At 37.4% G+C, this 25084-nt stretch overlaps 1 protein-coding gene across 3 annotated transcripts in view; it reads left to right on the forward strand.

The window, feature by feature from the left end:
* Positions 1–25084, forward strand: part of RELN (reelin) — a 534275-nt gene that overhangs the window by 488977 nt on the left and 20214 nt on the right. For all 3 annotated transcript variants that reach the window (XM_070469617.1, XM_070469611.1, XM_070469614.1), the window contains exons 47-57: positions 5246–5386; positions 6640–6817; positions 8241–8434; positions 11394–11650; positions 15055–15209; positions 16392–16606; positions 18729–18906; positions 21527–21702; positions 21848–21954; positions 23046–23288; positions 23868–24043. In XM_070469617.1, the coding sequence (XP_070325718.1) occupies positions 5246–5386; positions 6640–6817; positions 8241–8434; positions 11394–11650; positions 15055–15209; positions 16392–16606; positions 18729–18906; positions 21527–21702; positions 21848–21954; positions 23046–23288; positions 23868–24043 (2020 nt within the window). The remainder of the gene's footprint in view (positions 1–5245; positions 5387–6639; positions 6818–8240; positions 8435–11393; positions 11651–15054; positions 15210–16391; positions 16607–18728; positions 18907–21526; positions 21703–21847; positions 21955–23045; positions 23289–23867; positions 24044–25084) is intronic.

A 25084-nucleotide genomic window follows, 5' to 3' on the forward strand; every position in this document is an offset into this window, starting at 1 on the left:
CTTGTTACTTCCATCTTTTTATCATAGTCATCATAGGATGACTATTCAACTCAAAATATTGAATACAGAGTTACCATATGAACTAGTAAATCCACTCATAGGTGTACACCTGGGTAGAAGCTTGGGTCAGCTCAGCTAAGCCTCAACTGAACCATCACAGCCCATGACCTACAGATACAAGTAGGCTCTAGAAAGGAGGCATGAGATATAAGCTTCAGGGAGTTATATCTCACTGTGGTTTGAATTTGCATTTGGCAGGTGACACTAGTGGTAAAGAACCCACCTGCCAATGCAGGAGACATAAGAGACACACTGGTTTATTCCCTGAGTGGGGAAGATCCCCTGGAGGAGGGCATAGCAACCCACTCCAGTGTTCTTGCCTGGAGAATCCCCATGGACAGAGGAGCCTGGAGGGCTACAGTCCATAGAGTTGCAAAGAGTTGGACATGACTTAAGCTCCTGAGCACACAATGACTAATGTTTCACATCTTTTCATGCATTTATCAGCCATTTATGTATCTTCTTTGGAGTTTTCTCCACTTTTGTCTAACACAGAGAAATAGGGTCATGGAGGAAATTTTATGCCCAACAGAAAGAAAAGGTCTTGTCTAGCAAGGCAAATATGGGACACATTTTGAAATGAGGCAGACACTGTAGAGCCTCTAACTCAATCTCAGAGTGCCAAAGGTTTCAACTCTGACATTGAATAGCAGAAGTCAGGATAGACTTGTGTGTGTATACAGCAGCAATAGGCAGGCACAGCTGTCCACAAATAAAAAACTGTTCTATTCTAGGGATAATGGTAGGACTAGGATTATTTTGTGCAGGTTGAGATAGAGTTTTGAAGAGTTTGCTTATTGAGAATACAGAGTAATAATGAACCGATAGATCCTTGCCTTGTCTCGGTTTTGTGAGTAAATCAATATGACTTAGGGCACTGGGCTTTAACATCATCATTAGTAGAATTGGAGGATTGGCTATATTTTCTAGTCTCAAATATTTTATGTATCTCTGAGAGTAAAGAAAACATCAGGGAAGAGTGAGAAAGCGTATTAAAAATTATGTATTGTTTCTATCAAAGAACTTTTTTCATGATGATGGTGAAGTCTCATCAGGACTTCATAAGCAGACATAACCATTTTGAAGAAAAGAACAGAAATAAGAGACTCTGAAATAATTATCAAAATTCATTAAAAGGTATGTAGACAGTGTGGGAAAAGTTTCCTTGGAAGAGCAATGATGGAAAACATGCTATTGACAATCACATTTTAACTGCTTAGCAATGGATGTTTAATTATTATGCAACACTTATGGAGCACTTACTATGTGATGTAAATGGAGAGGAAATGATATAAATTCAGAAAAGATGCAAGGAGAGGCCTTTCAAGGATGTGGCAAAAGGAGAAATCTGCTCCGGGGCCATTTTCCCCACAACTCCAAGAAGCAGCAGCCGATGGTGGCTATCATTATAAGGAAACTTCAGGATAAATGATGACACCTGCCAAGGGGCTTCACCAAGACACTTTCAATTCTTGATAAACATGAACTAATTTATGTCCACAACACCACTGTGAGGTGGAAAGTAGCATTTTCCTAGTTTTACGGACAGGGAAGTGTCAGCATGTAACCATAAGTGATTTGGCCCCTTTACATAGTGAAGCCATGACAAGACAATAAGAAGTTCTGGAAGTTTAACTTTCAGATTTCATTTTCGACTTACCTTCCAATTCATCCCTTAGTGAAAGTATTGCCTTTTCTTATAAGACTATATTGAACAGTGTATGTACCCATTTTACGGGGTAGATACAGTTATTTCCAAGAATATAAAATCATCACATTTGAGATGGGGGTCCTAGAAATCATCTAATTTAACCACCTTTTTACATGCATTAATTTACTCACCATGAGCATAGAATTTACTAGGACTGGAATATAAAGTGAAAGTGAAGTCGCTCAGTCGTGTCTGACTCTTTGCGACCCCATGGACTGTAGTCTACCAGGCTCCTCCATCCATGGGATTTTCCAGGCAAGAATACTGGAGTGGGTTGCCATTTCCTTCTCCAAGAGATCTTCCCAACCCAGGGATTGAACCCCAGTCCCCCACATTGTAGGCAGACGCCTTACCGTCTGAGCCACCAGGGAATATAGAGCCCTTATTTATCTTGACTTTCATTGGCCAACTCTGATTTTCACACATATTATGCATAGTATCCTACTGTTTCCTTTTCTGTGGAATGCTGCAAAATGGTACAAACTGAAAGTGTCATGATCAGAAGTCCCCATGAAAACTATCAACCCAAACAGTGCATCTGGCTCTTAAATCTTCTCTGAGTCTGTTAAGTGGCTACCTGGATTGTGATCAGCACAGCCAGTGAGTGATCAGAAAACCACCACATGCTGCACAACTCTGCCATCTCCTAACTCTTAGGAAGATCTCCCTCACTTTAGCAGTCATCAAATCACTGCCCCCTCCACCACTGACCCCCAGTTCCTGCCCATCTACTCTCAAGACTTCTTCTATTCAAATTTTCCTGGTCACCTTTATTGCTACCAGTTTAACATTCTCTCAGTAAGAGGGTATGAAGCCCTATCTACAGGAGTCACCAACAATAAACTGATAAATAAGGAAAACAATCCAACAGAGGAAATAATGCATAAGTAGGCACTTTTAATAAAAGGTAAGAAGAGCTATGATAAAAGGTGATGGGCTAGGCAAAATGTCCATCATCATGTCTACAAATAATAAATACTGAAGAGGGTGTGGAGATAAGTGAGCCCTCCCACGCACTTAGTAGGAATGTAAATTGGTACAGCCACTATGGAAAACAGTTTGGAGATGCCTTAAAAAACTAAAAATAGAGATACCGTATCATCCAGCTATCGTACTTCTGGGCATATATCTGGAAAAGATGAAAACTCTAACTCAAAAAGATACACAAACCCCATTGTAGCACTATTACAATAACCAAGACACGGAAGCAAACTAAATGCCCCTTGACAGATGAATGGATAAACAAGATATGGTATACACACACACACAATGGAATGTTGCTGTTTAGTCACTTTAGCCGTGTCCGACTCTTTGCGACCCTATGGACTGCAGCACGTCAGGCTTCCCTGTCCATCACCAACTCCCAGAGCTTGCTCAAACTCTTGTCCATTGAGTCAGTGATGCCATCCAACTATCTAGTCCTCTGTCATCCCCTTCTCCTCCCACCTTCTATCTTTCCCAGCTTCAGGGTCTTTTCCAATAAGTTGGCTCTTCACATCAGGTGGCCAAAGTACTGGAACTTCAGTTCAGTATCAGACCTTCCATGAGTATTCAGGGTTGATTTCCTTTAGAATTGACTGGTTTGATCTCCTAGCAGTCCAAGGGACTCTCAAGAGTCTTCTCCAACACCACAGTTTGAAAGCATCAAATTCCTCGGCTTTCAGCCTTCTTTGTGGTCCAACTCTCACATCCATACATGACTACTGGAAAAACCATAGCTTTAACTATATGGACCTTTGACTGTATGGCAAATAACTATATCACTACAATTGTTATAAATACTATGAAAGGAAAAGAACTTTTTGCTATGGAAGAAATGTAATTTTTAAAGGGCTCTGAAAGAATATTTTTCTATGAGGACCCTGACCTTTTCTTTAAGACTTAAAGGATACAAGGGTTAACCAGGCAGAAACAAAAGAAAAACATGCCAGCGGAAGGGAGGCAAGAGTTTGGGGAGCCTTGTGAGCTGAGAGGATGAGCAAGGCTCCAGAATTAAGTAGAGCGGCTAAGGGGGTATAGGAGGGGGCTCAGCTCAGGCAGAGCCTCGTGGACCAAGGAGGAGCTTGTAGTTGAAGTTAAATGCAATAAGAAGTGACAGCAGGGCTTTAGGTCGACTTTTCTCTGCTGAGAGGAACAGATGGGAGCTGGCGAAACAGGTTTTGAAGAAATGAGTGCGTAGGTGCTCGGTAAAGAAATATCAAACTGAATGATTTATTTTCAGAGTGAAGATTTGAGTTCTGTTTCTTTTCTATTTTCTAAACTTAATATGTGCTAAGTCGCTCAGTCATGTCCAACTCTATGTGACCCCATGGACTGAAGCCTGCCAGGCTCCTCTGTTCATGGGGATTCTCCAGGTAAGAATAGTGGAATGGGTTGCCATGCCCTTCTACAGGGAATCTTTCCTAACCAGGGATTGAACCCATGTCTCTTGGGTCTCCTATATTGTCAGGCAGGTTCTTTACCACTAGCACCACCTGGAAAGCCCAAATTTAATATATATGAGTTCAATTAGAAAATTTTAAATTCTTGCTATTTGCTATTTGGTCCTGCCTAAAACAGATAACTTTCAGTCACGTGGTTAACATATCTTAATGACAAAAAATATATGAATCCATGAAACAAAAGTTGCTTTGGATGGTTATTTCCCCCATGCTCTTTGAATGGTGAAGCTCACTTGAGCCTCAGGCATTGTTTGGATTTTACTGCCATCTAGTGTCTCTAAACACGTAAGTTTATTTGTGTTTCTGAACAAGACACTCCTCCCAAGCTATGCAAGTGAACAAATAAATTTCTGCTTATGTAGTGGGAGAATCTCTGTTTGGGTTTTATTTATATTGCATTTAAATCATTATAAAATAAGTCTGATCTTACTACCCTCTCTTTTGTCTGTCTAGTTATCTAGGGTTTCATTGATCCTTCTGACTTACACCCCCACTGTCTTCCTAAGGCTCTCACTGTGAGAATTCCTCCGAAATGTTATGTGAGGCCTATCAGTGTGCCCCCTGCACAAAAGCATCTGGCCTTAGGTAGCATGGGGGAGTTGAAACCCTCTCCCCAAGTCAAATGCAGAGGGCTTGTGGCTGCTTAAGGACAAGCATCTTTTCCTAAAATGCAAATATAAGTTAGCAGCAGACCTGGTGTCCCTTCACAGTGGTTTCCACCCAAAATTCAGGGCTCACTGGCTCCCTGAGGCTACTGGTTTTAGCATTAGTTTTAGTTTCTGTTTTAATCTGTTTTTACAAGGCTCAGAAATATCATTGACCCAAAATGTATTCTCAAGCTATTGCAGTTCAATTTGGCTTGGTTTTATTAATCGAAGTTGGGCAAAGAACACTGCCATTACCAAAACTCTCAGAACACAGGCAAGGGTATACACACATTTGTGTTACACTCCTCCATGCACTTGTTTAAACATACCAGGACACGTTCTTTTGTCCACCACATCCTTCATTATAATTTTATTTCTCTTCAAAGGTCCCAAGCCACTCGTTTCCGTTGGCATCAGCCAGCTCCCTTTGACAAGCAGCAGACATGGGCAATAGATAATGTCTATATCGGGGATGGCTGCATAGATATGTGCAGTGGCCATGGAAGGTGCATTCAAGGAAATTGTGTGTAAGTAGGTTTTTTTCTTTCTTCTGTAGAAAGTCCCTGACTCACATTCCAGCCGAATTTTTCTGAAACTGATTTTTTAATCACTCCCAAACTGCCTTAAGTTATATGTTTTTCCTGAAATCTGACATTGAGCTAACTATGAAGTTTATGGCTATAGAATCTTCATTCTTGGTTAGAGATTAGGAACTGAACAATAGCTTTCTTTTAAGGAGAAGGCTGAGTTATAATTGACTGTTTTATTTTCTTCTGTGTTTTTGTGATACACCTGAGCCTTGTGAAAAATTTTAAAGGAGGTTCAAGAGTTCAGCATGTTCTAACTGAAAATAATACATCATAAGTATTTTTCTCACTTAGGTCTGAATGTATATGTAATGATGTGCATTACTTGTGGTTTGAATGGTATTCCTGTGTTATTTGCATAAGAAAGTATATAAATACCTGATCAATTTGCCAGTTGTATTTCATGGAGAGACCTGGGATTTTACTGTTATAGAGCCTTAGCATCTTTGGAAGGATCTAAAGAGTGTGTGTGTGTGTGTGTGTGTGTGTGTGTGTGTGTGTGTGTGTTGTGTACTACGGGCTCTGTGCTTTATTTTCAAAGACTCTACTGTTAGATGGGGTAGTATGAATGAAGATCCTGATAAAGAATTCACATTTCCCTTCTCCATTAATCTCTGCACACCTGGGAAGTCTTTCTTTTGATTAATGATTCTAGCCCATATTAACCATGACCTCTGCAACCCCAGAGCTTCCCAGTCCTATATTCATATTTCTTCCCACATTGAACAGAGAATTCAGCCCTGTGGTCAAAGATGGCAGATGCTATCCAAAGTGCCCTTTGCTATTTGGAACCTGGCCTCTTGAATTCCTGATTGGCCCAAAGTCTCTGTTAAAAAGCCTAATTTCATAAATTATTAAGACCAACCAGATTAGTTTGGTATCTGCAATTGCTTATCAGCCATCCAGAGCTGTGTCATCTAGGGACTGGGCTTTAGTGAATTCTTTCAGGTTGCTTCTTTCTTTCCACCTATAAGCCCAAGTCACTAATTTAGGAAAGCCTAGAGGAAGTTAATTCACTGCTTATTTCTAACCTAAAGCACTGTTAAGGAGAGCAGCTGAATTACGGCAAACTCTGTGAAGATAACTAATCTTTCATCATCTTGGACTAGGAAAAGGAGTTGGCCTTACTAATTTGAGAGCACACTTGCAGGACCTGTGTTTGATGCTGACTTTTCTTTTCTCTCCACTCCCAGTTGTGATGAGCAGTGGGGTGGCCTGTACTGTGATGAGCCTGAGACCTCTCTTCCAACTCAACTCAAAGACAACTTCAATCGGGCCCCATCCAACCAGAACTGGCTGACTGTGAATGGAGGGAAATTAAGTACTGTGTGTGGAGCTGTGGCTTCAGGAATGGCTCTTCATTTCAGTGGGGTCAGTGTTTGGTTGCTGTTTATTCACTTCTGCATTCTCTGAGTTCCTCCCCCTCCCAAAACTGACTCTCTTTTGAAGTTTAATCGACAAATCAAGATGCAGAGTTAGAAACTCTAAATGCACAAACCTGATGTGAACTCACAACTTTCTACAAATCAGAAAATGCTTATCATTTTCAACATTTTCCTGTCACAAATCAGTTTTGACAATTTAATTATGCAAGGTGGTGTCAGTACAGGTATATTTAAGTACACATTAAAAAAAAAAAAAAGGATTTAAATGAGTTTCCACCCTGGGATAGAGAGCTTGCACAATGTCTTCCATCTGGATGATGTTCTAATTGAAAATTCCTGAGCTTGCAACAGATTTGGGATTTAAGGAGCCACAAATCTAGAAAATGAACTTTGGTGTTCCCTGAATTTATTAACAGTAATTAATCCCTTATATAACTTACCCAAGCAAGAATAACTGTTAGTAATTTTTAGACATTTGTATTTGTAGATTATTTTGTGAATGACAACAGCAATGTTAGAAAATTGCTTTGAGAAATTTTATAATCATTCTGCACTGCTGCCAAAGATGACTTGTTTAAAAGTAGAATTTCTCCAGTAGTATGATTAAAACCTTTCATAGGTAAATTTAATTTTTAAAAATTGCAAATTCACTGTCAGTTATTTGTTTCCCTACCACACCCTACCTCAGGGTTTGCATTTGTGCCAGTGAAATGTACTAGTATTTTAGCCCAAGAGTAGCAACAGAACATACAGCATACAGAATCTTTATAATCATCAACAGTGGTCAAGAATGCAATGTTAACAATACTGTTTCTTCTTTAGTATTAACTTAGATGGAACTCTGATACCTAGTTTTCCTCAGAGTTTCACCTATTAATAAGAAACAACTACTTATCTATGTTAATGAATTAATATAAAGATATTAAAATCAACTGTAAAAGTTTAAAAAGCTTACAACTAGTATTGCTAATTATAGTTGTATTTTTAGACATCATTTTCAAATTTCATATTAAAATAATCATCTCAATGCACTATTTTGTTAGTAGCCAATGCCTTTTAAAAAATCTAACAGATACCTATAAATAACTAGAAATAGTTTAAGAAAAATATAGAATCGTTACTTTAATTCCAGCTCTCCTATTGCTTAGAAAAAACAAAAGAGAATCTCCTTAGAATACATTGCCCTTTGTAAGTTCTAATACTAAAATTTCAAAATTTAGCGTGTTTGCTATGTACCTACTGTGCACTAGAGGCCATACTAGAAGCTAGTATAGTAGGAGAAATTATAAGAAAATCATAACTGCAGTACTCTGTGAGCTGTATTACAAAAGAAAGGATGGAAGCCCGAGAACTCCTGGAACCTGTCATGATGATTCCTTATCACCGTATTGTTGCATTCTGCTTCTTAGGGCTGCAGTCGGCTATTGGTCACCGTGGATCTAAACCTCACAAATGCTGAGTTTATCCAGTTTTACTTCATGTATGGATGCCTGATCACACCAAACAACCGTAACCAAGGTGTTCTTTTAGAATACTCTGTCAATGGAGGCATTACCTGGAACCTACTAATGGAAATCTTCTATGACCAGTACAGTAAACCTGGGTTTGTATTCTGTTTTATCTCTAATAACTAGTACGTTGAGCAACATTGCTTGATAAGACCAGCCCGCAATCTGTCACAGGGACCACAGGAAGACCTGAACCACACTCACCACTAGAGGATGCCTCTGAGACAAACATGAGGATAAGGTTTCTGAGCTGGATAAACAACTGGTTTGGGTTTTTTTATTTCAAGAACAACTAGTTTGTAAATTTTCAAATAGATAAATACACAATCACAGTGCCAGTAATGAATAGACTCACTACAAAAAACCATATATATTAATGAATATATAATTAAGTTCAACAACATTTTGGGAAAATGGAAACAAAAAACCAGTTTGTAAAAAAAAAACAAACCAGTTTGTTTGTTCACATAGTGTTCACTCCATTTTAGGAACTTGGAGGCTAGAAAATAAACACATTGCCTTCTCCAACATAAACACAATAAAATGTAAATCTCCTTAAGAAGCCTAGAGTCTATTTTTAAATTTCTTACTGAAAAATCCTGAATATACACAGTGTATGTGTCATTTTTAAGAATATATTCTTGAAGGGCAAAAATACAATGTGACCAATTAGAAAAGCCAAAAGGTTAGTAAAAAAGAAAAGAACATTTAATAAAGTAGGAGGAGGAGAAGAATATGGAAGAGAAGGATGAGAGAAGAGAGAAAGAAAGAAGGTTGGAGGAAAGAGGGACTGGGAAGAGAAGGGAGAGATGGAATGATTGTGGCCCAAATAAGAGACAGAATAAAATGAGAAACATAGATAATCCCTCAGTGCATGGCAAGCCAGAGACTAGCTAAAAATTAGGTAAAATGAAAGTAATCAGAATCTTGTAAATGATCATTGAAATTCAATGTATCAGTCAAGAACAGGTTTAGCTGTGAATTACAGAAAACCTCAAATAACTTGGAAGTTTTTTTTCCCTTCTCTTAATATAAGTTAGACCCAAAAGGAAGCTGCCCAGAGCTGCTCCAGTGGCTTCACCAGGACTAGAGACCCAGGTTCCTGCTAGCTGGTACTTCTGCCACACTCTACACTTGACCTACATCTCATGGTTCAAAAGAACACACATTCCAGCTCGAAAGCAAAGGGATGGGGCAAGAGCGGTGTGCTGTCTGTCTTTAAAGACACTTCCTAACACTTGCCTACGCTTCCTTTTGCATTCCAATAGCCAGAACTTTGTCACACAGACACACCCAGATGCAAGGGAGTCTGGACATGTTATCTTTATTCTGGCTGACTATTTGCCTCACTAAGAAGATGGGTTCCTAACATGAAGGGAGAATGGGAATATGGCAGTTGAGGAAATGCCAGCAGTCTCTGCCATAAACAAACATTTTTAAATCCTGCACATGCATTAAAGTTGGACACCAATAAAGGATTACAAATGAAACTAAGTGGTACACATTGTGATAGTGCAAAAAAACTGTGCTCGCCTATTAGTAGAAGATGGTAGATGAGCCAAGTAAACTGTTTATGAAGAAAGTTATAATGTGTCTCACGTACGAGCTTCTGAACACTTATATACAGAGAGAAGGAAGTTATGTTTCTGTAGGGTAAAAGCATAACTGTCCAGTCCACTTTAGTTCTCTGAAGGAGAAACAAATTCACCAAGGTAGGAACAGTGGTCATAATTTATTTACACTTTCAGCAGCTTTAGATAAATTTCCACTCCAAAGGTTTTTAAAATGTGGTCAAGGATTTTTCAGGAAAGAAAAATGAGAAGAAAGTCATTGCTCTGGGTAAAGCTGTGTGATTGTGTGTCCTTCCAGGAATGGATAGATTTTTGATATTACTAATACTTTCTAAAATGTTAATTAAACATGCCAATTTAGTGGATAAAAATTATAAAAATATCTTACAAGGTGAGCATACAAAAAAAAAAAAGAGGAAAGGGAGGGCACACGTGAGCTTCAAAATTGAAATGCATGAGAAAATGAACTTTGAAAAGATTATTTACCTAAAGACTCATAGTCTCCAAACTGCCAGTTACTACACAGGTGAGGGTCTAAAATTTACAGTCTACACTTTCCTTCTCTAAGACCACGCTCCATTAAGCTGTTGTAACCCAAAGGGTATCAAAATGATGGACATGATCTAAAAAATGTATTTAAATTCCAAGTACTAGAAATTAAGCTAACAACATTGTAGCCTTGAATAGATTTTGATTGATCCCCATCTAGAATACTACCTACTGTTCTGGTCATTATACTTCAAGGAAGACGTAAAGAGAGAAAAGGGGGTAAAAGAATCAACAAGGAGATACTGTGTAAGCAGAACTAAAATAACTAAACCTCTTCAGTGTGAAAGATGAAAACCAAAGGGTCATTTTTAAGCTCTTAGCTTAAGGGTTCTTCCAAGGATGAACTAGTGCTTGTTGGCCCTGTCCTGTAGTGCTAATACTAAGAGGCAGCCTTGGACTATAAAACGAGTTAGATTGGCATGGATTAAAAAGATGAGACTTTGCTGCCGTCTCTTGCATCTCGTGCATTGACAGGTGGATTCTTTACCATTGTGCCTCCAGGGTGAACCTTGCAGTTTTCTGTTTGCCTAGGCCTCCTTCAGATCAGGAGGCATAGGGTATGTACACTTTGGTAGACATAAACCAATATTGACGTAAGAGATGCATGTTTTATCCCTGGGTTGGGAAGATCCCTTGCAGAACAGCATGGCAACCCACTCCAGTATTCTTGCCTGGAGAATCCCATGGACAGAGAAGCCTGGCGGGCTACGGTCCATGGGGTCACAGAGTCAGACATGACCAAAGTGACTTAGTACATACACACGAGACCATAAAATAAAGACAATTTATCATGGTTTTTAAAAATTATTTTAGCTAAAGTCCTGTCCTCATCTCCTATGTGATGTGTAATGTCTTATGTCTGGATGCACATCCTCTTCTCCCATGAGACATTTGACACGACTTTTCCCCACCCTCACCATCATTTATTCTTCAGATTTGTGAATATCCTTCTCCCTCCTGATGCTAAAGAGATTGCTACTCGCTTCCGCTGGTGGCAGCCAAGACACGACGGCCTGGACCAGAACGACTGGGCCATTGACAACGTCCTCATCTCGGGCTCTGCCGACCAGAGGACCGTCATGCTGGACACCTTCAGCAGTGCTCCGGTGCCCCAGCACGAACGCTCGCCTGCAGATGCCGGCCCTGTGGGGAGAATTGCTTTCGACATGTTTATGGAGGACAAAACTGCAGGTAAAAAAATTTCATTGATGTTAAATGAAAATCCATTTGAGTCTTTTCCAAAAAATGGAATGTGGAACCATTTATACATTCTCAAGTGGTTACAGAAACAGTGAAAAGAGTGTCCCCTTTTCCTCTCTCAAACTTCCTGGTTTTACATTGTAACAAAACCTTTTCTTTCTTTCAAGCCAGCAAGCTTGTTTTAATAAATAGCATTCTGTAGTTTTACTAATAGGGTAATTTTCTCTGAGAAAATTTTTGTTTCTACATTTCCTGTTTTTTATTTTGGTTAGAAAGCCAGCATTTTTTGGACGCTTGTTTTACTCTCCAAGGACAAGGATTTTGTTTAGCTGTACATGCATTTGTGATGGCATTTCATGTTTCAGAAATATCCAGGGTCATGCTTTTACTCTTCATTCTTAATAGGAGCATTGCAGTAGTCCTGGTGTACTGTCAAGGAGTTCTCCATGCTATTCTTACTTTTAATGCCTTGTTTTCATTTCATCACATTATTCTGGTCCCTTTTTTAAAGTGGTGTATTATATTAAGTATGTGACTTTGTGATGTCACACACTTAGTTATACTGCATAAGACCTGAAGTGGTATCTTCAGGTAAAGTCGTAATGTTTAATTACATGTATCAATACAGCAAGTCTTATGGAATATACAGACTATACCACTATAGATTCATCAGACAATGAGACTATGCCATACCCAACTCTGTGCTAGAATCTTACATAGAAAGAAGGATCTGGATGTATTTTACAGTAATGAGACTGATAAGAACCTTCCAGAGGAATGAAATCTATGCTGAAGACAGTTGAAATGTGGGGAATTTTATTAACTTAAAATATTTAATTATTAATGTTTTAATGTAAAAGCAGTACCTGTTCAAAGTGTGAAATTAAGAAAATACAGAAAATCATGAAGATGAAAATCACCTGGAGGATAACCAACATCAATATTTTGTTATTTTTTTAGAGTCTTTCTTCTGTGCCTTTATATAATCATATTTTAAACTAAATTATAGTCTTATTTGTATTTTGTAGCCTGCTTGTTTTATTTAGAATACTTATCATTTCCTCTTGTCCTTAAGTTTCTTTGAAAATATAATTTTAATAGCTATATAGTATTCCATTATAATTTTATCATCTTAACATTGAATATTTAATTATTCTTAATTCATTGATTAGTATTTCACATGGACAATGGTATAATTGCAAACACTTAATGAAAATCACCCTTTTAAATGGAAAAAGCTTGAAATGTTCTTCACCACTATCAAATAGTCTAACTCTTTCAAGAAGATTATTGAGTAGACAACATAAATCTGATTTGGAACTTTGGAAATTACTCATTCGTTTCCCCTATGTAATGATTTACATAAGTGAGTTTATGGTCAGAGAATAATGTAAGTGCAACTTCCATATGAATAAAAGCAAATACATGGTCTTTCAAGTACTGAAAATACTGACTTTTATTTTAGACTAATTTGTGACGTACGTTTAAGCTCGTGCTTGTCTTGCAAAGACAGTGCTCCTAGAAAGTGTAATATCTACTTACAGAAGTAGTTTATAACACTGCAGAAGAGATTAGTGTTAGTTGATTAATGTAAGCCCTTTTTCAGGACCGTAGCATCCTAGCATATAATAAAATATTTACCGGAGAATAAACTCAGGATATTGTTACTGGAATTCAGATTTCTGTGCCTTTTGATTCTGGAGTCCTATACCTCTGCTGTAGGACTAAATGTAACTCCAAATCCAATGGAGTGAAAACTAACAGATAATGGCATTATGGTAGCCGTTTGAGTCCTGGAGATGAAAATGCTGGTTCTACAGGCATATGTTAAACTCAGACAAAATCAAAAGAACACAATACTGGTGAAAGCTGGATTCCAGTTAAATTGTTTGGTCTCTTCTCTTATGAAGCCATCCAACTCTTTGCACAGTAACCCAGGCTTCCACTTGTACCTGTCCGTCTCCACTGTGAATGCTGGAGCTAACCAGGAAACTGCCAGAGAAAAGCTGGGCCTGTGAAATCAAAGTGTATCATCAATTAGATGAAATGTATAGATATGTTTAATTTCTAACCTTTCTGGGATAAAATCATGAAGTTAAAGCACCCCTTCCAAAAGAGAAAGCAAATTGTGAGGGACATGAATGTGTGGTGTGCATGTATGTGTGTGTGCATGTGTGTTTGAGAGAGCGGCACAATAGGATTACTCTGCACTGATCAAGTCATAATCTTACTGCTTAAATTTTCGTTAGACTCTTAGAAGCTATTTTAAAAATCACTTACTGAGGTATAATCGATGTACAAAAATCTGTAGGTATTTAATGTATACAACTTGGTGAATTTGGATTTATGTATACACCTATGAGACGATCACCACAATAAAGGCCATAAATTTATCAATCATCTCTGAAACTTTCCTCCTGCTCTCCTCTTTTTTAATATTGATTTTTCCATATGGTAAGCACACTTAACATTAAGATCTCTCTTAGTAAATTTTTAAGTATGCAATACAGAATTGTTAACTATAGCCCCCATGTTGTACGAAAGATTTCCAGAACTTATTCACCTCGCATTACTGAAACTTTGTGCCATTTGACTGACAAGTCCCCTTTTCCCCTTCCACTATTCTACTCTCTGGTTATAAGAGTTTGGCTATTACAATTTTTTTCATTGCACAGGCTGCTGCTGCTGCTAGGTCGCTTCAGTCATGTCCAACTGTGCAACCCCATAGACGGCAGCCCACCAGGCGCCCCCATCCCTGGGATTCTCCATGCAAGAACACTGGAGTGTGTTGCCATTTCCCTCTCCAATGCATGAAAGTGAAAAGTGAAAGTGAAGTCGCTCAGTTGTGTCCGACTCTGTGCAACCCCATGGACTGCAGCCTACCAGGCTCCACTGTCCATGGGATTTTCCAGGCAAGAGTACTGGAGTGGGGTGCCATTGCCTTCATTGCACAGGAGACACTACCAAAATTTGAGTATAAATAGCTAACTCACTTCTCCAACATGTTACTGAAAATCTTCCTCTTTCTTCAGATTTGGCCTAAAAAGTTAAACACCTGTCAGGAAAACAAATAGATGTACATTTCCCTTTGTTTTTCATTTGTAACACATAAAATGCATTCTTTTTTCCTAAATGTAGACTTCACTAGTTTAGAAAAAAAAAAATGTATGTTACAAATGAAAAACAAACTAGTATTGGACAGTTGATATATCTCAGTCTCTCAGTATCTATGTTCCTAAAATGATGTGCTTATATTAGTGTTTTGTCTGTAGATGGTATGTAATAAGAGAGATTACTACTTAAAATATTTATTGATCTTACCTAAAGTGAATATTTGCTTTAAAGTATGTTTGTCATAAATCTGTCATTAAAATTTTTGTTTTTCTTTTTTTAAGTAAATGAGCACTGGCTATTCCATGATGATTGTACAGTAGAAAGATTCTGTGACTCCCCTGATGGTGTCATGATTTGTGGCAGTCATGATGGAAGAGAAGTATATGTGGTGACCCACGACCTGACCCCCACTGAAGGCTGGATCATGCAGTTCAAGGTGAAAATGTTATGACCTTAACCATGTGTGTGCTAAGTCACTTCAGTCACGTCCGACTCTACTCCATGGACTGTAGCCCGCCAGGCTCCTCTGTCCGTGGGGCTCTCCAGACAAGAATACTGGAGTGCGTTGCCATGCCCTCCTCCAGGGGATCTTCCCAACCCAGGGATCAAACCCACGTCTCCAGCATTACAGGCAGATTCTTTACCATCTGAGCCGCCAGGAAAGCCCAAGAATACTGGAGTGGGCAGCCTATCCCTTCCCCAGAGGACCTTCCAGACCCAGGAATTGAAGTGGGGTCGCCTGCATTACAGGTGGATTCTTTACTGGCTTAGCTACCAGGGAAGCCCTAAGATGAACTTACAGAAGATTTAATGTGCTTCTGACATTAAATATTAATAGAGAAAAATATTGATAATAAAATGTAGAAAACTGATTTCAATTCCCTGAGTTTAAATCATTATATGATGTAGGCATTCTTTTCCTTTAAGAGAAGATTGTGGTTATATCTACTTTTTTAATAAAAACGTTTCAGTGTTTCTGGAGAAAGAAAATTATAGAAAACAAAGGCATGATTAGCATTAATGCCAACATCAATTTTAGCTAAGATCTTAATGTCAACCAATTTATTCTGTCTACCTCATTCCCACTGTATTAGCAACAAATGTTGCATTATGACTGTCTCCATCAACAAAGAATGCTATGTCTTATCAAAAGTACCCTCTGTGATTACTTCACTGCATCTTACTTGCAGTTGAAAGTGATTTATTGAGAGTCATAAATTGTATAACAAAACAGTAAACTTGGTAAAGCTGTTAGCAATCCTTCTTAGTCGAGCATTCTGCCAAACAGAAGTGCCAGACCATTAGCACAACAAATAACAATTTGTAAGAGTAGGCCCAGGCCTTCCAAGGCAATCAGCCAGCTATTGCAGAAGTACAGCTTTCAGCTTCTCTCCAAACTCCCTGCACAATATATTTGGCACTTTCTATAATTTGTCACCTAGGGCAACCATGTCAACTCCACCATTCATCAGCACAGCAAATAAGGAACCTGAAAAGAAACGGATGTGTTGCAGTGTCTGTCAAATAATCAGCAGCTTTCTTACTACCCAGTCCTTAGAGCAGAAGCATGCAATATGGTTTTAATACCTTAATAATCTTGCATCTCTCTGTTTACTAGATCTCTGTTGGATGTAAAGTGTCTGAAAAAGTCACCCAGAATCAAATTCATGTTCAGTACTCTACAGACTTTGGTGTGAGCTGGAATTATCTGGTTCCGCAGTGCTTACCTGCGGATGCAAAATGCTCTGGAAGCGTTTCTCAACCATCTGTATTCTTTCCAACCAAAGGGTGGAAAAGGATCACCTACCCACTTCCTGAAAGCTTAGTTGGAAAGTAAGTAGAAAATTAAAACCTGGTTCTAAGCATTCAGAAGTGGATTTAGACACTGTGGTCAGCCTGAAAGTACTGTGTAATTGTCGGTAAAATGCTGTCTTCCTCCCTAACTCTAAAGTTCACTCATTAGTGACCTCCATGATGAACTAATTTAAGAAGACCTCAAGATGTAATCCTCAGACTTGTCAAGATAGGCCCTGACAGGCTCTTCCATTTGAGCAATAGTTATGGCCTTGGAGCCAGTTGAAAAGGTATTTGTTACCTTATGGACCTTGTAAATTGTGCTTTCCAGGTTGGTCCCTTGTCAATCCATGATAGATGGAGCCAAGAGAAAACCTAGCTTGTAACTCTTAATACTGGTACAAATTCTAACTCTCCATGCTGTTTGTATAAACGTAGTTTGTAGGTTTCATTTTTTTTCTTATCAAACTATTATGTTATGCACCTGCAGTGGAAAGTAATTAGCCTAGACAGTCGTGAGCCAAGATGATTAAACTGTTTTCTGAAAGTATGTGGATAAGTTAATTTAGGCAATTACAAAGAAATTCCCTTCAACTGTAAAATTAGGGGAAAAGATACATTGAAGAAAATGACAGTTATACTTCTACCATATATGTCACAGTTTCTGGCTAAATGAAGAACCTTTTGTGAAACAGACTCAAGATATATGACCAGAACACATAGAGCCTTTGAATAAGGTACTTACAAAAGGCAAAAAAAGCCGCATAGAGATTGTTTATTGCATGATCACTCAGTTTTCTGGAACAAATCGAAAAGGCTTAGTCAGTTAACATGCTAGATAGCAATCAGTATACTTTCAGCTGCAGGTAACAGAAAATTCCATTCAAATTAAAATTACATTTGGCTCAATTGAAAGTGAAATATATTATCTGTATAATGAAAAAAATCCAAAGGTAAGTGGACTCTAGGATTGGTTGATTGACAAAGTCAACAGTGTCTTCAAGGACATTATTATTTCTTATTCTCTTACTCTTATTCTTTGCTCCACTCTCCACACACGGATGTCACACTGAGTCTTCAGACTAGTTTCCTTTGTGAACACAGATGTCTCCCAGAAAGCTGGAGCAGAGTGCATCCTTACCTATGTCCAATGGAAAAGAGAGTTGCTTTTCTTTCCAGCAAGGCTGGAGCAAGTACCTCTTTGCATCTCACTGGTACAAATTAGTTCAAGAATGTCCATTCCTTACTCCATCAACAGTTAGGGAAATTATATTATCATTCTCATATGACTCATCTGGGCTGAAGTGGGTGCTGGAGAGCCCCATACCCTCATTGCCTCATTTGCCCCTCTTGTTCTCACCCTCTTTTTTTGTAATGAGGTATATAATTTACAGTCAGTAAAATGAACACATTTTGATTGCTCCTCATGATTTCTTCCCATTGTATAATACATGTAACCACCAGAAACAAGATACAGAATGTTTATATCTTCCCAGGATGTTCCCTCGTGTACTCTGAACTCTTTCCACCAAAAAAGGGTGGAATATGTTAATATAAGGTTAATTATGACACTTCTATCTTCCCCAGAGGACAGAGAAGAGCAATGATAAAACTAAAATCTCAGGGAAATTTTCCTTTAATATAACCCCTCAAAATTGTTTTCTAATTAGAATAGTTACTCTGAGAATATTATCTTTAGGGAATTCAGAAGCTGCTGTTTCCCAACCACCTGAAGGCCGTGTGTATGCTGACAAGGCGCTGTCAAAGGAGTGATTTACCTTCTGTACAATTTCGGAAATACAGTTAATGAATCTAAATTGCATTGCAGCCACTGGACTCCAGTTCATAAGTTGATTTTTAATTGTTACAGATTTGCGTTTTAAAATGTTCCTTTTGCTTGACGTAGAGGTTCCACTGTATTTTTATTTTGTTTTACAAGTTTACTCACATATTTTAAAATGTAAGTTGAACTGGCTTTAAACTTCCATTACTAGAAATACAAAGATAATGATGGTCCAAAAACATCTTTTATTAACCCATTTCATCTTGTCAGAATGGTTTAAATGTTTTCTCTCTTGAATACTGAATGTACATGCAGGAATATGGACCTGAATAAAGTTAACTTTTGTTCTTCACTCCTTTGCTCTTGTGTTGCCAATAGTCCAGTGAGGTTTCGGTTCTACCAGAAGCACTCAGATACGCAGTGGGCAATTGACAATTTTTACCTGGGCCCTGAATGCTTGGACAACTGCAGAGGCCATGGAGATTGCTTAAAGGAACAGTGCATCTGTGATCCGGGATACTCTGGGCCAAACTGCTACTTGACTCACACTCTGAAGGTAAAGTTAAAGCCCCTGAAGAGAATATGTATCCTCATTCCAGGTCGTGCATCAAGAGCCAACTTAAGAGTGAGACTAATAACTTATAACCATGTTCTTTGGGGTTCCCAGGAAATAAATCCTTTGGAGAGAATCTCATATATATATATATATATATATATATATATATGTGTGTGTATATATATATATATATATATATATATAGGGTTTATTAAATACAAGAATATTAGGACCAAGTGCTAGTGTGTTTTACCCACTAAATAATATAAACCAGTCTGTATGGATTAAAGAACATACTCTGTTTTTTGGGGTTTTATAGAGCAGACTGTTAAAGTCAATATTAAACCTTCCTTAATTCACTTTTTTCAGTAGATATACTATTTAAATTAGGAGGGTACTGTTGTTGTTATGAAATAAAGCAAATAATATTGATACATTATCACACACAAAAAAAACAAGTTTTCAAAAAGGCAGAAACGGCACCAGAATTTTTGTTCAGAAAGTGTTCTGGTTTGTTGACTGCTGAAATGTGGTTGTGTATTAAATAATAATAGAGAGATTAGTCTCGGAAATTTTAGCTATTATATAATTATTCAACATGCAAAGTAAATACAGTTGCTCAACACTGTTGCCATATATATATATATACTGTTTCTGTAAATAAATATACTGTATTTATCTTACAATAACAGAAAAATGACTAAGTTAAAAAAAAGTACAAGTGATTGAAATTGAGTGTATAAGTGACAAACAATGTAAATAAAACCTGTGATTTTGTGACTTCCCTGGTGGTCCAGTGGTGAAGAATATGCCTTCCAATGCAAGGGATGCAGTTTTGATCCCTGGTCAGGGAACTAAGATCCCACATGCCACAGGGCAACTAAGCCTGTGCTCCACAATTACTAAGCCCACGCACTTCAATTAGAGAGAAGCCCGTGAGCTGCAGCTAAGACCCAAGCAGCCAAAAATAAATACATTTTTTAAAAAACTGTGATTTTTTCTACAATACTTCAACAACTTTGGAACTAATAGATTAAAAACATAAAATTGGAGCAATGCTCACTTGTATCTGAAGCTGTTAGTTTGTATGTTATCAAATGAGATTATAACATGAGAAAGGTAGCCACAGGTAATAAATAAATTTTTTGATATAGAGTCTTTCGTGAACATTTAAATTCCATTAGCATTCTTCAGTTGGATAAGAAATAAGAAATTGTAGAAATCTACATTATGAACCCTGAATCAGATATTTCTAATGAGAGTTTAACATGATTACCAAAGCATGTCTTCTGACTCTTGTGTTCTCACATATAAACCTCCAGTTATAAATTGCACTTATTTGCTAACATCAGTGAGGTAAGGTAAGGCTAACATATTGACCACATGTCTTTAACTGTGGAGTTGATTATGTTCCAAATTTGAGGATGGTCTGTCTAAATCATCTGAACCATATAATAAGATAGCAACTGGACAACCTACCTAAGACGTGAAAAGGTATACAGTTTTTCTGTAAACAGCTACTACAGTTGCAACTATGACATATAGTTTTCATGACATATTTCTATCACTAAAAAAACAAAAAGGAAAATGAAAACAAAACCTGCCTCAACCTAATGCAAAACTGTATTATGGACAAAAAGAATGTCCTCTGGACAAAATGAATAGAAAATCAAGATCTTGACTATGATGTGAGGAAATGAAATAATTGAACATAAAATTAGCCATAATGAACCCTAATATTTTATTTAGCTATTCTGTTTTGGAAATAGACTATTCCTGGTTGGTGGTCCTTTTTAGTCAGAGGATAAACTGGAGACTCAGGGGAAATATTTTATTCTAGATTTTGAGTTCTTCTCCCTATCATCTGGAATCTTGGTCCTGACAAACATGTGAAAAGTCCTTTAAATTGCCTTCCAAGATTGTGTTCTTTTGACTTCATACAGAAAGGTTTGGTTTCAAATGTCCCTGCCTAACCAAATAGACATTTTAAGTTTGTTCTGTGTTGGAAGCTGAAGGGTCCTGGGTTCCTAAAACAGTCTCCAAGATGCAGGGAATGAAGGGGGCACATATTTCCAGGGAGAATAAGACAATCAGTCAGGGAATACTGGGACAGGGGGAAGTGCTAAAACATCTGTAATTAGCCTCCAACTAATAAAAATAAATGAAAAAAAAAGCAGAAAAAAAAATAAAACATCTGTCTTGTCTTATTCCTTTAATTTTTTTAAATTTTTGTTCCTGTTTTCATAATATCATAATAAATTACAAGATTACTTTCCATAATATATAAATAAATATTTTGAGAGTATATGCTTAAGTAAGTTTTTACAAATACGAGTATTACTAAACTCAACTTTACAATTGTTCTATTCTAAGATTCTTTCTAGATTTTAAATTCCAATAATTAAGCATTAGTTAAGCAGTTTAAATGATTGTCAATAGATGATGGACAAGAATATTGTGGACGTATCGTGTTGGGTTTCTTTTAATATCTTTCAGAAAAGCATTTGAAATTAGCTCTAATTTTTTAAGGTCCAAGATGTAACTTTGTATTGTCTTAATTATTCCATAATTATTCTTTGAAGTTTTTACTTTTAAACACATACCACTTACTTTTTTCCAGACTTTTCTTAAGGAACGCTTTGACAGTGAAGAAATCAAGCCTGATTTATGGATGTCCTTGGAAGGTGGAAGTACTTGTACTGAGTGTGGGATTCTTGCAGAGGATACTGCACTCTATTTTGGGGGATCCACAGTGAGACAAGCTATTACTCAAGATTTGGACCTCAGAGGGGCAAAGTAAGCCGATTTTTTTGTTATCTTTGTTACAACTTAGCAAATTGGCCCCCAAACAAGAACACACCTATGAAAGAAGTTGTTATCCAGGGCTTGAGTAGATAATTTGTTCTATCTGTTCTGATGGCTAATTTGTGCTTGCATTCAGATTCCTGCAGTACTGGGGGCGCATTGGTAGTGAGAACAACATGACCTCCTGCCATCGGCCCATCTGCCGGAAGGAAGGCGTGCTGTTGGACTACTCTACAGACGGAGGCACGTTTCAGGGGTGAAAGCCATGCCTTGCAGCGGATTCCCAAATTCCATCCATTGCCCCTCAGAAAAATCTCCACAAAGCTTTGCTGACCTGGCAATGCAAACAGTGAAAGTCAGAAAGAGAAAGCTATAGATCTTGGTTGCATTCCACCCATTACACAGTCTATATTTGTAATTTCTGTGTTGTACAAAATCTACACAAAAAGAGAAAAGAGAGAAATCACATTTAAAACAAAACTCCAAGCTTATGAGTAAAGACAATAATCACGAGCATAGCTGAAGCTTTATTATAAATGATACAAATAAGAAATCAATTTTTGCATAGTCTTCCAAGTAAAAGATAATTTTAGAAACATTTTAAAGTGTTTTAAAAAGCTTTTGTGTGAACAGGCATATAATAAATGGTATAGAAAATCTATAAGAAAGCATTAGTAGTTGTGGAAAACTATAGTCAATTTGTGAGTCTGTCACACACTATTTTAACAAGATTTTGTTTCGTTATTTTGAAGTAGCTAGAACCAGACCAGTAGTACCATGAGGTCTTCAGAAAATCAGCACTAGGGGATAGGTATCATTCTTAATAACTGGCAAATAAATAGATGACCCTACCTTAAAAGTATTTTAGGAATTCAAAGGTGTTTTCTTAAGTAATTTAAACATTCCACCCACTGTCTTATCAGTTGATGAGAGAAGCTTCATATTCGTCCAACAAATCACAAATTGCATAGAATTATAATCGCTATATTTTAAAATACTAGGAGTATCTTATCTAGAAAGATTTAAAACATGGGTGTTTCTCATTATTTATGAGAAATAATGCATATTGGAATCAAGAACAAAACTTTAGAAGCTGAAAATATTTAATTTTTACCTTGGTATTTTTATTTTTTCCCAAGTATTTCTAAATACCCTTCCCCTTACATCATCATCTCATTTTGAAACAATGTGTGAATACTTACATTAAAATCAGTGAAATCAGTTCTCATTATCTGGCTGAAGATCTCTTTGGAGAACTTGCAGTAACTGCAATATATTGGTGGTCTGTTGTGTTTTTTTCAGTATGTTACTATGTTGGTATATTTGTTTTATAGGAATTACTTGGTCTTTGCTCCATGAGATGGATTATCAGAAGTACATTTCAGTCAGACATGACTACATACTTCTTCCCGAGGAGGCTCTTACCAACACAACTCGACTTCGCTGGTGGCAGCCTTTTGTGATCAGCAATGGACTTGTGGTCTCCGGGGTAGAGCGTGCTCAGTGGGCACTAGACAACATTTTGATTGGTGGAGCAGAAATCAATCCCAGTCAACTGGTTGACACTTTTGATGATGGTAAGAAACAAGACATTGAGCAATCTTCCCTGTGTATCTTTTGTCTGCTTATGTCTTCACATGAATTGCTACATGAAAAGCATTTAGATGAGTTGCCTACCATATATTTACTGATCAATGAATGTTAGCTATTATTTTGTCTAATAGTTTATACATCTTCAAGATTGACTGCTTGTTGAAATGTCAACAAAGAATTTAATAAATCCCATTAAAGACACAATGTCTTGCTCTAAATATAATTTGAAATTTCAGCAGCTCCAAATAATTTCAGTTTCTTTAAGAATTTCTATACTGCAGAGATACATATTTTATTGGTTTGCAAGTATTCCAGGAAAAATCTTGCAATAGTAAAAGTTACCCAGACTAGCAATTATATTTTAAAAGTTGGGTAATCATTGTACTAACATTTAATAATCTTTTCTAGATTTGATTGCTTATATATTATACCAATTAAAGAAAATAAAAATAAATCTTAAAGGGTAAGCAAAGAGCTAGAGCATAGACATTCAAGTAGTTCAACAATAAACCAATTAATTTAAGAGAATAACATGCCATATTACTTCCAATTTATCTAAACAGAAGGCACCTCCCATGAAGAAAACTGGAGTTTTTACCCTAATGCCGTGAGGACAGCAGGATTCTGTGGCAATCCATCCTTCCACCTCTACTGGCCAAATAAAAAGAAGGACAAGACTCACAATGCACTCTCCTCCAGAGAACTCATTATACAGCCAGGATATATGATGCAGTTTAAAGTAAGGGGAAGCGGCTCCTCCAGGCAGTCTGGTGTTAGATTTGGGGGAGGGAGTACAGAGAGAAAGCTTATTTGAACAACTATAAGGAAATGATTTATTGCATTCATTAAAAGAGACTTTATTTTATGAATAAAAGAAGTTATCTTTCACAAAGGCCTTTATCTTGTAGGATTATTTGAACACAGATATACTGAGACATAGCAGGACATGCAACTATATTATATCTCAGATATGTAATCTTGACTTCACTTTTACAAACCTTGGAAATAAAAAGATCAAGTAGGTGCCTTTGTCTATCTCTTTCTTTGTTTCTATCCCTTTCTGTCTCTCTTTCTCTCCCGCTAATTTCTCTACCACTTTATCTTTATGCCTATCTCATACATCAAGCTTTGCTTCTTTATATGTCCTTTTTCATGATATCTTTCCATTTTTCTTTTCTCTCTGACTTCCAAACAGCAAACCGGTACATTAGCCCAACTGAAACCTCCCAAATCCTCAAAGATTTGAAAAGGACTCTCACTTCTTATTAATAAATGCATATTTTACTCATATAGAAAAATGGAAGAGAAGGCATAGGAGGTAATTAGTAGACAAATTAGAGAGAAAGATAAAGCACTATCAATTAATGTCTTATTGCAGAAAACACTAAAAAGGGACATTACAGAAATGCAGTTTATTACTGGATCATTTTAAAGAGACAGATCAATTGTTCTAATGCCCTTATTTAAAAAGACGTGCTACAATGACAGTTGACAGAAAGAATCCTTATTACCATAAATAAAAATGTGTTCGTAGCTGTGAGAAGGGGGAAATGGGGAGTTAATGTGTATAGGGTTTCAGTTTTGTAAGAAGAAGAAGAAAAAAGGCAAATTTTCTGTTTTCCTCAGCTTTGTATTAAACTCTTCTTCAGAGACTGGAGGGTGAGGCAAGCCCCACCCCCTCAGGACTGTCCTTACCTTAGTGACATGAAGGATGCTCAGAGTCACATCCAGAATTACACTACCCCTAATTCAAAGCCATGGCCCTTAAGCGTGAAGGCTT

Source organism: Odocoileus virginianus, chromosome 1, assembly GCF_023699985.2.
Source record: "Odocoileus virginianus isolate 20LAN1187 ecotype Illinois chromosome 1, Ovbor_1.2, whole genome shotgun sequence".
Classification (NCBI taxonomy): Eukaryota; Metazoa; Chordata; class Mammalia; order Artiodactyla; family Cervidae; genus Odocoileus; species Odocoileus virginianus.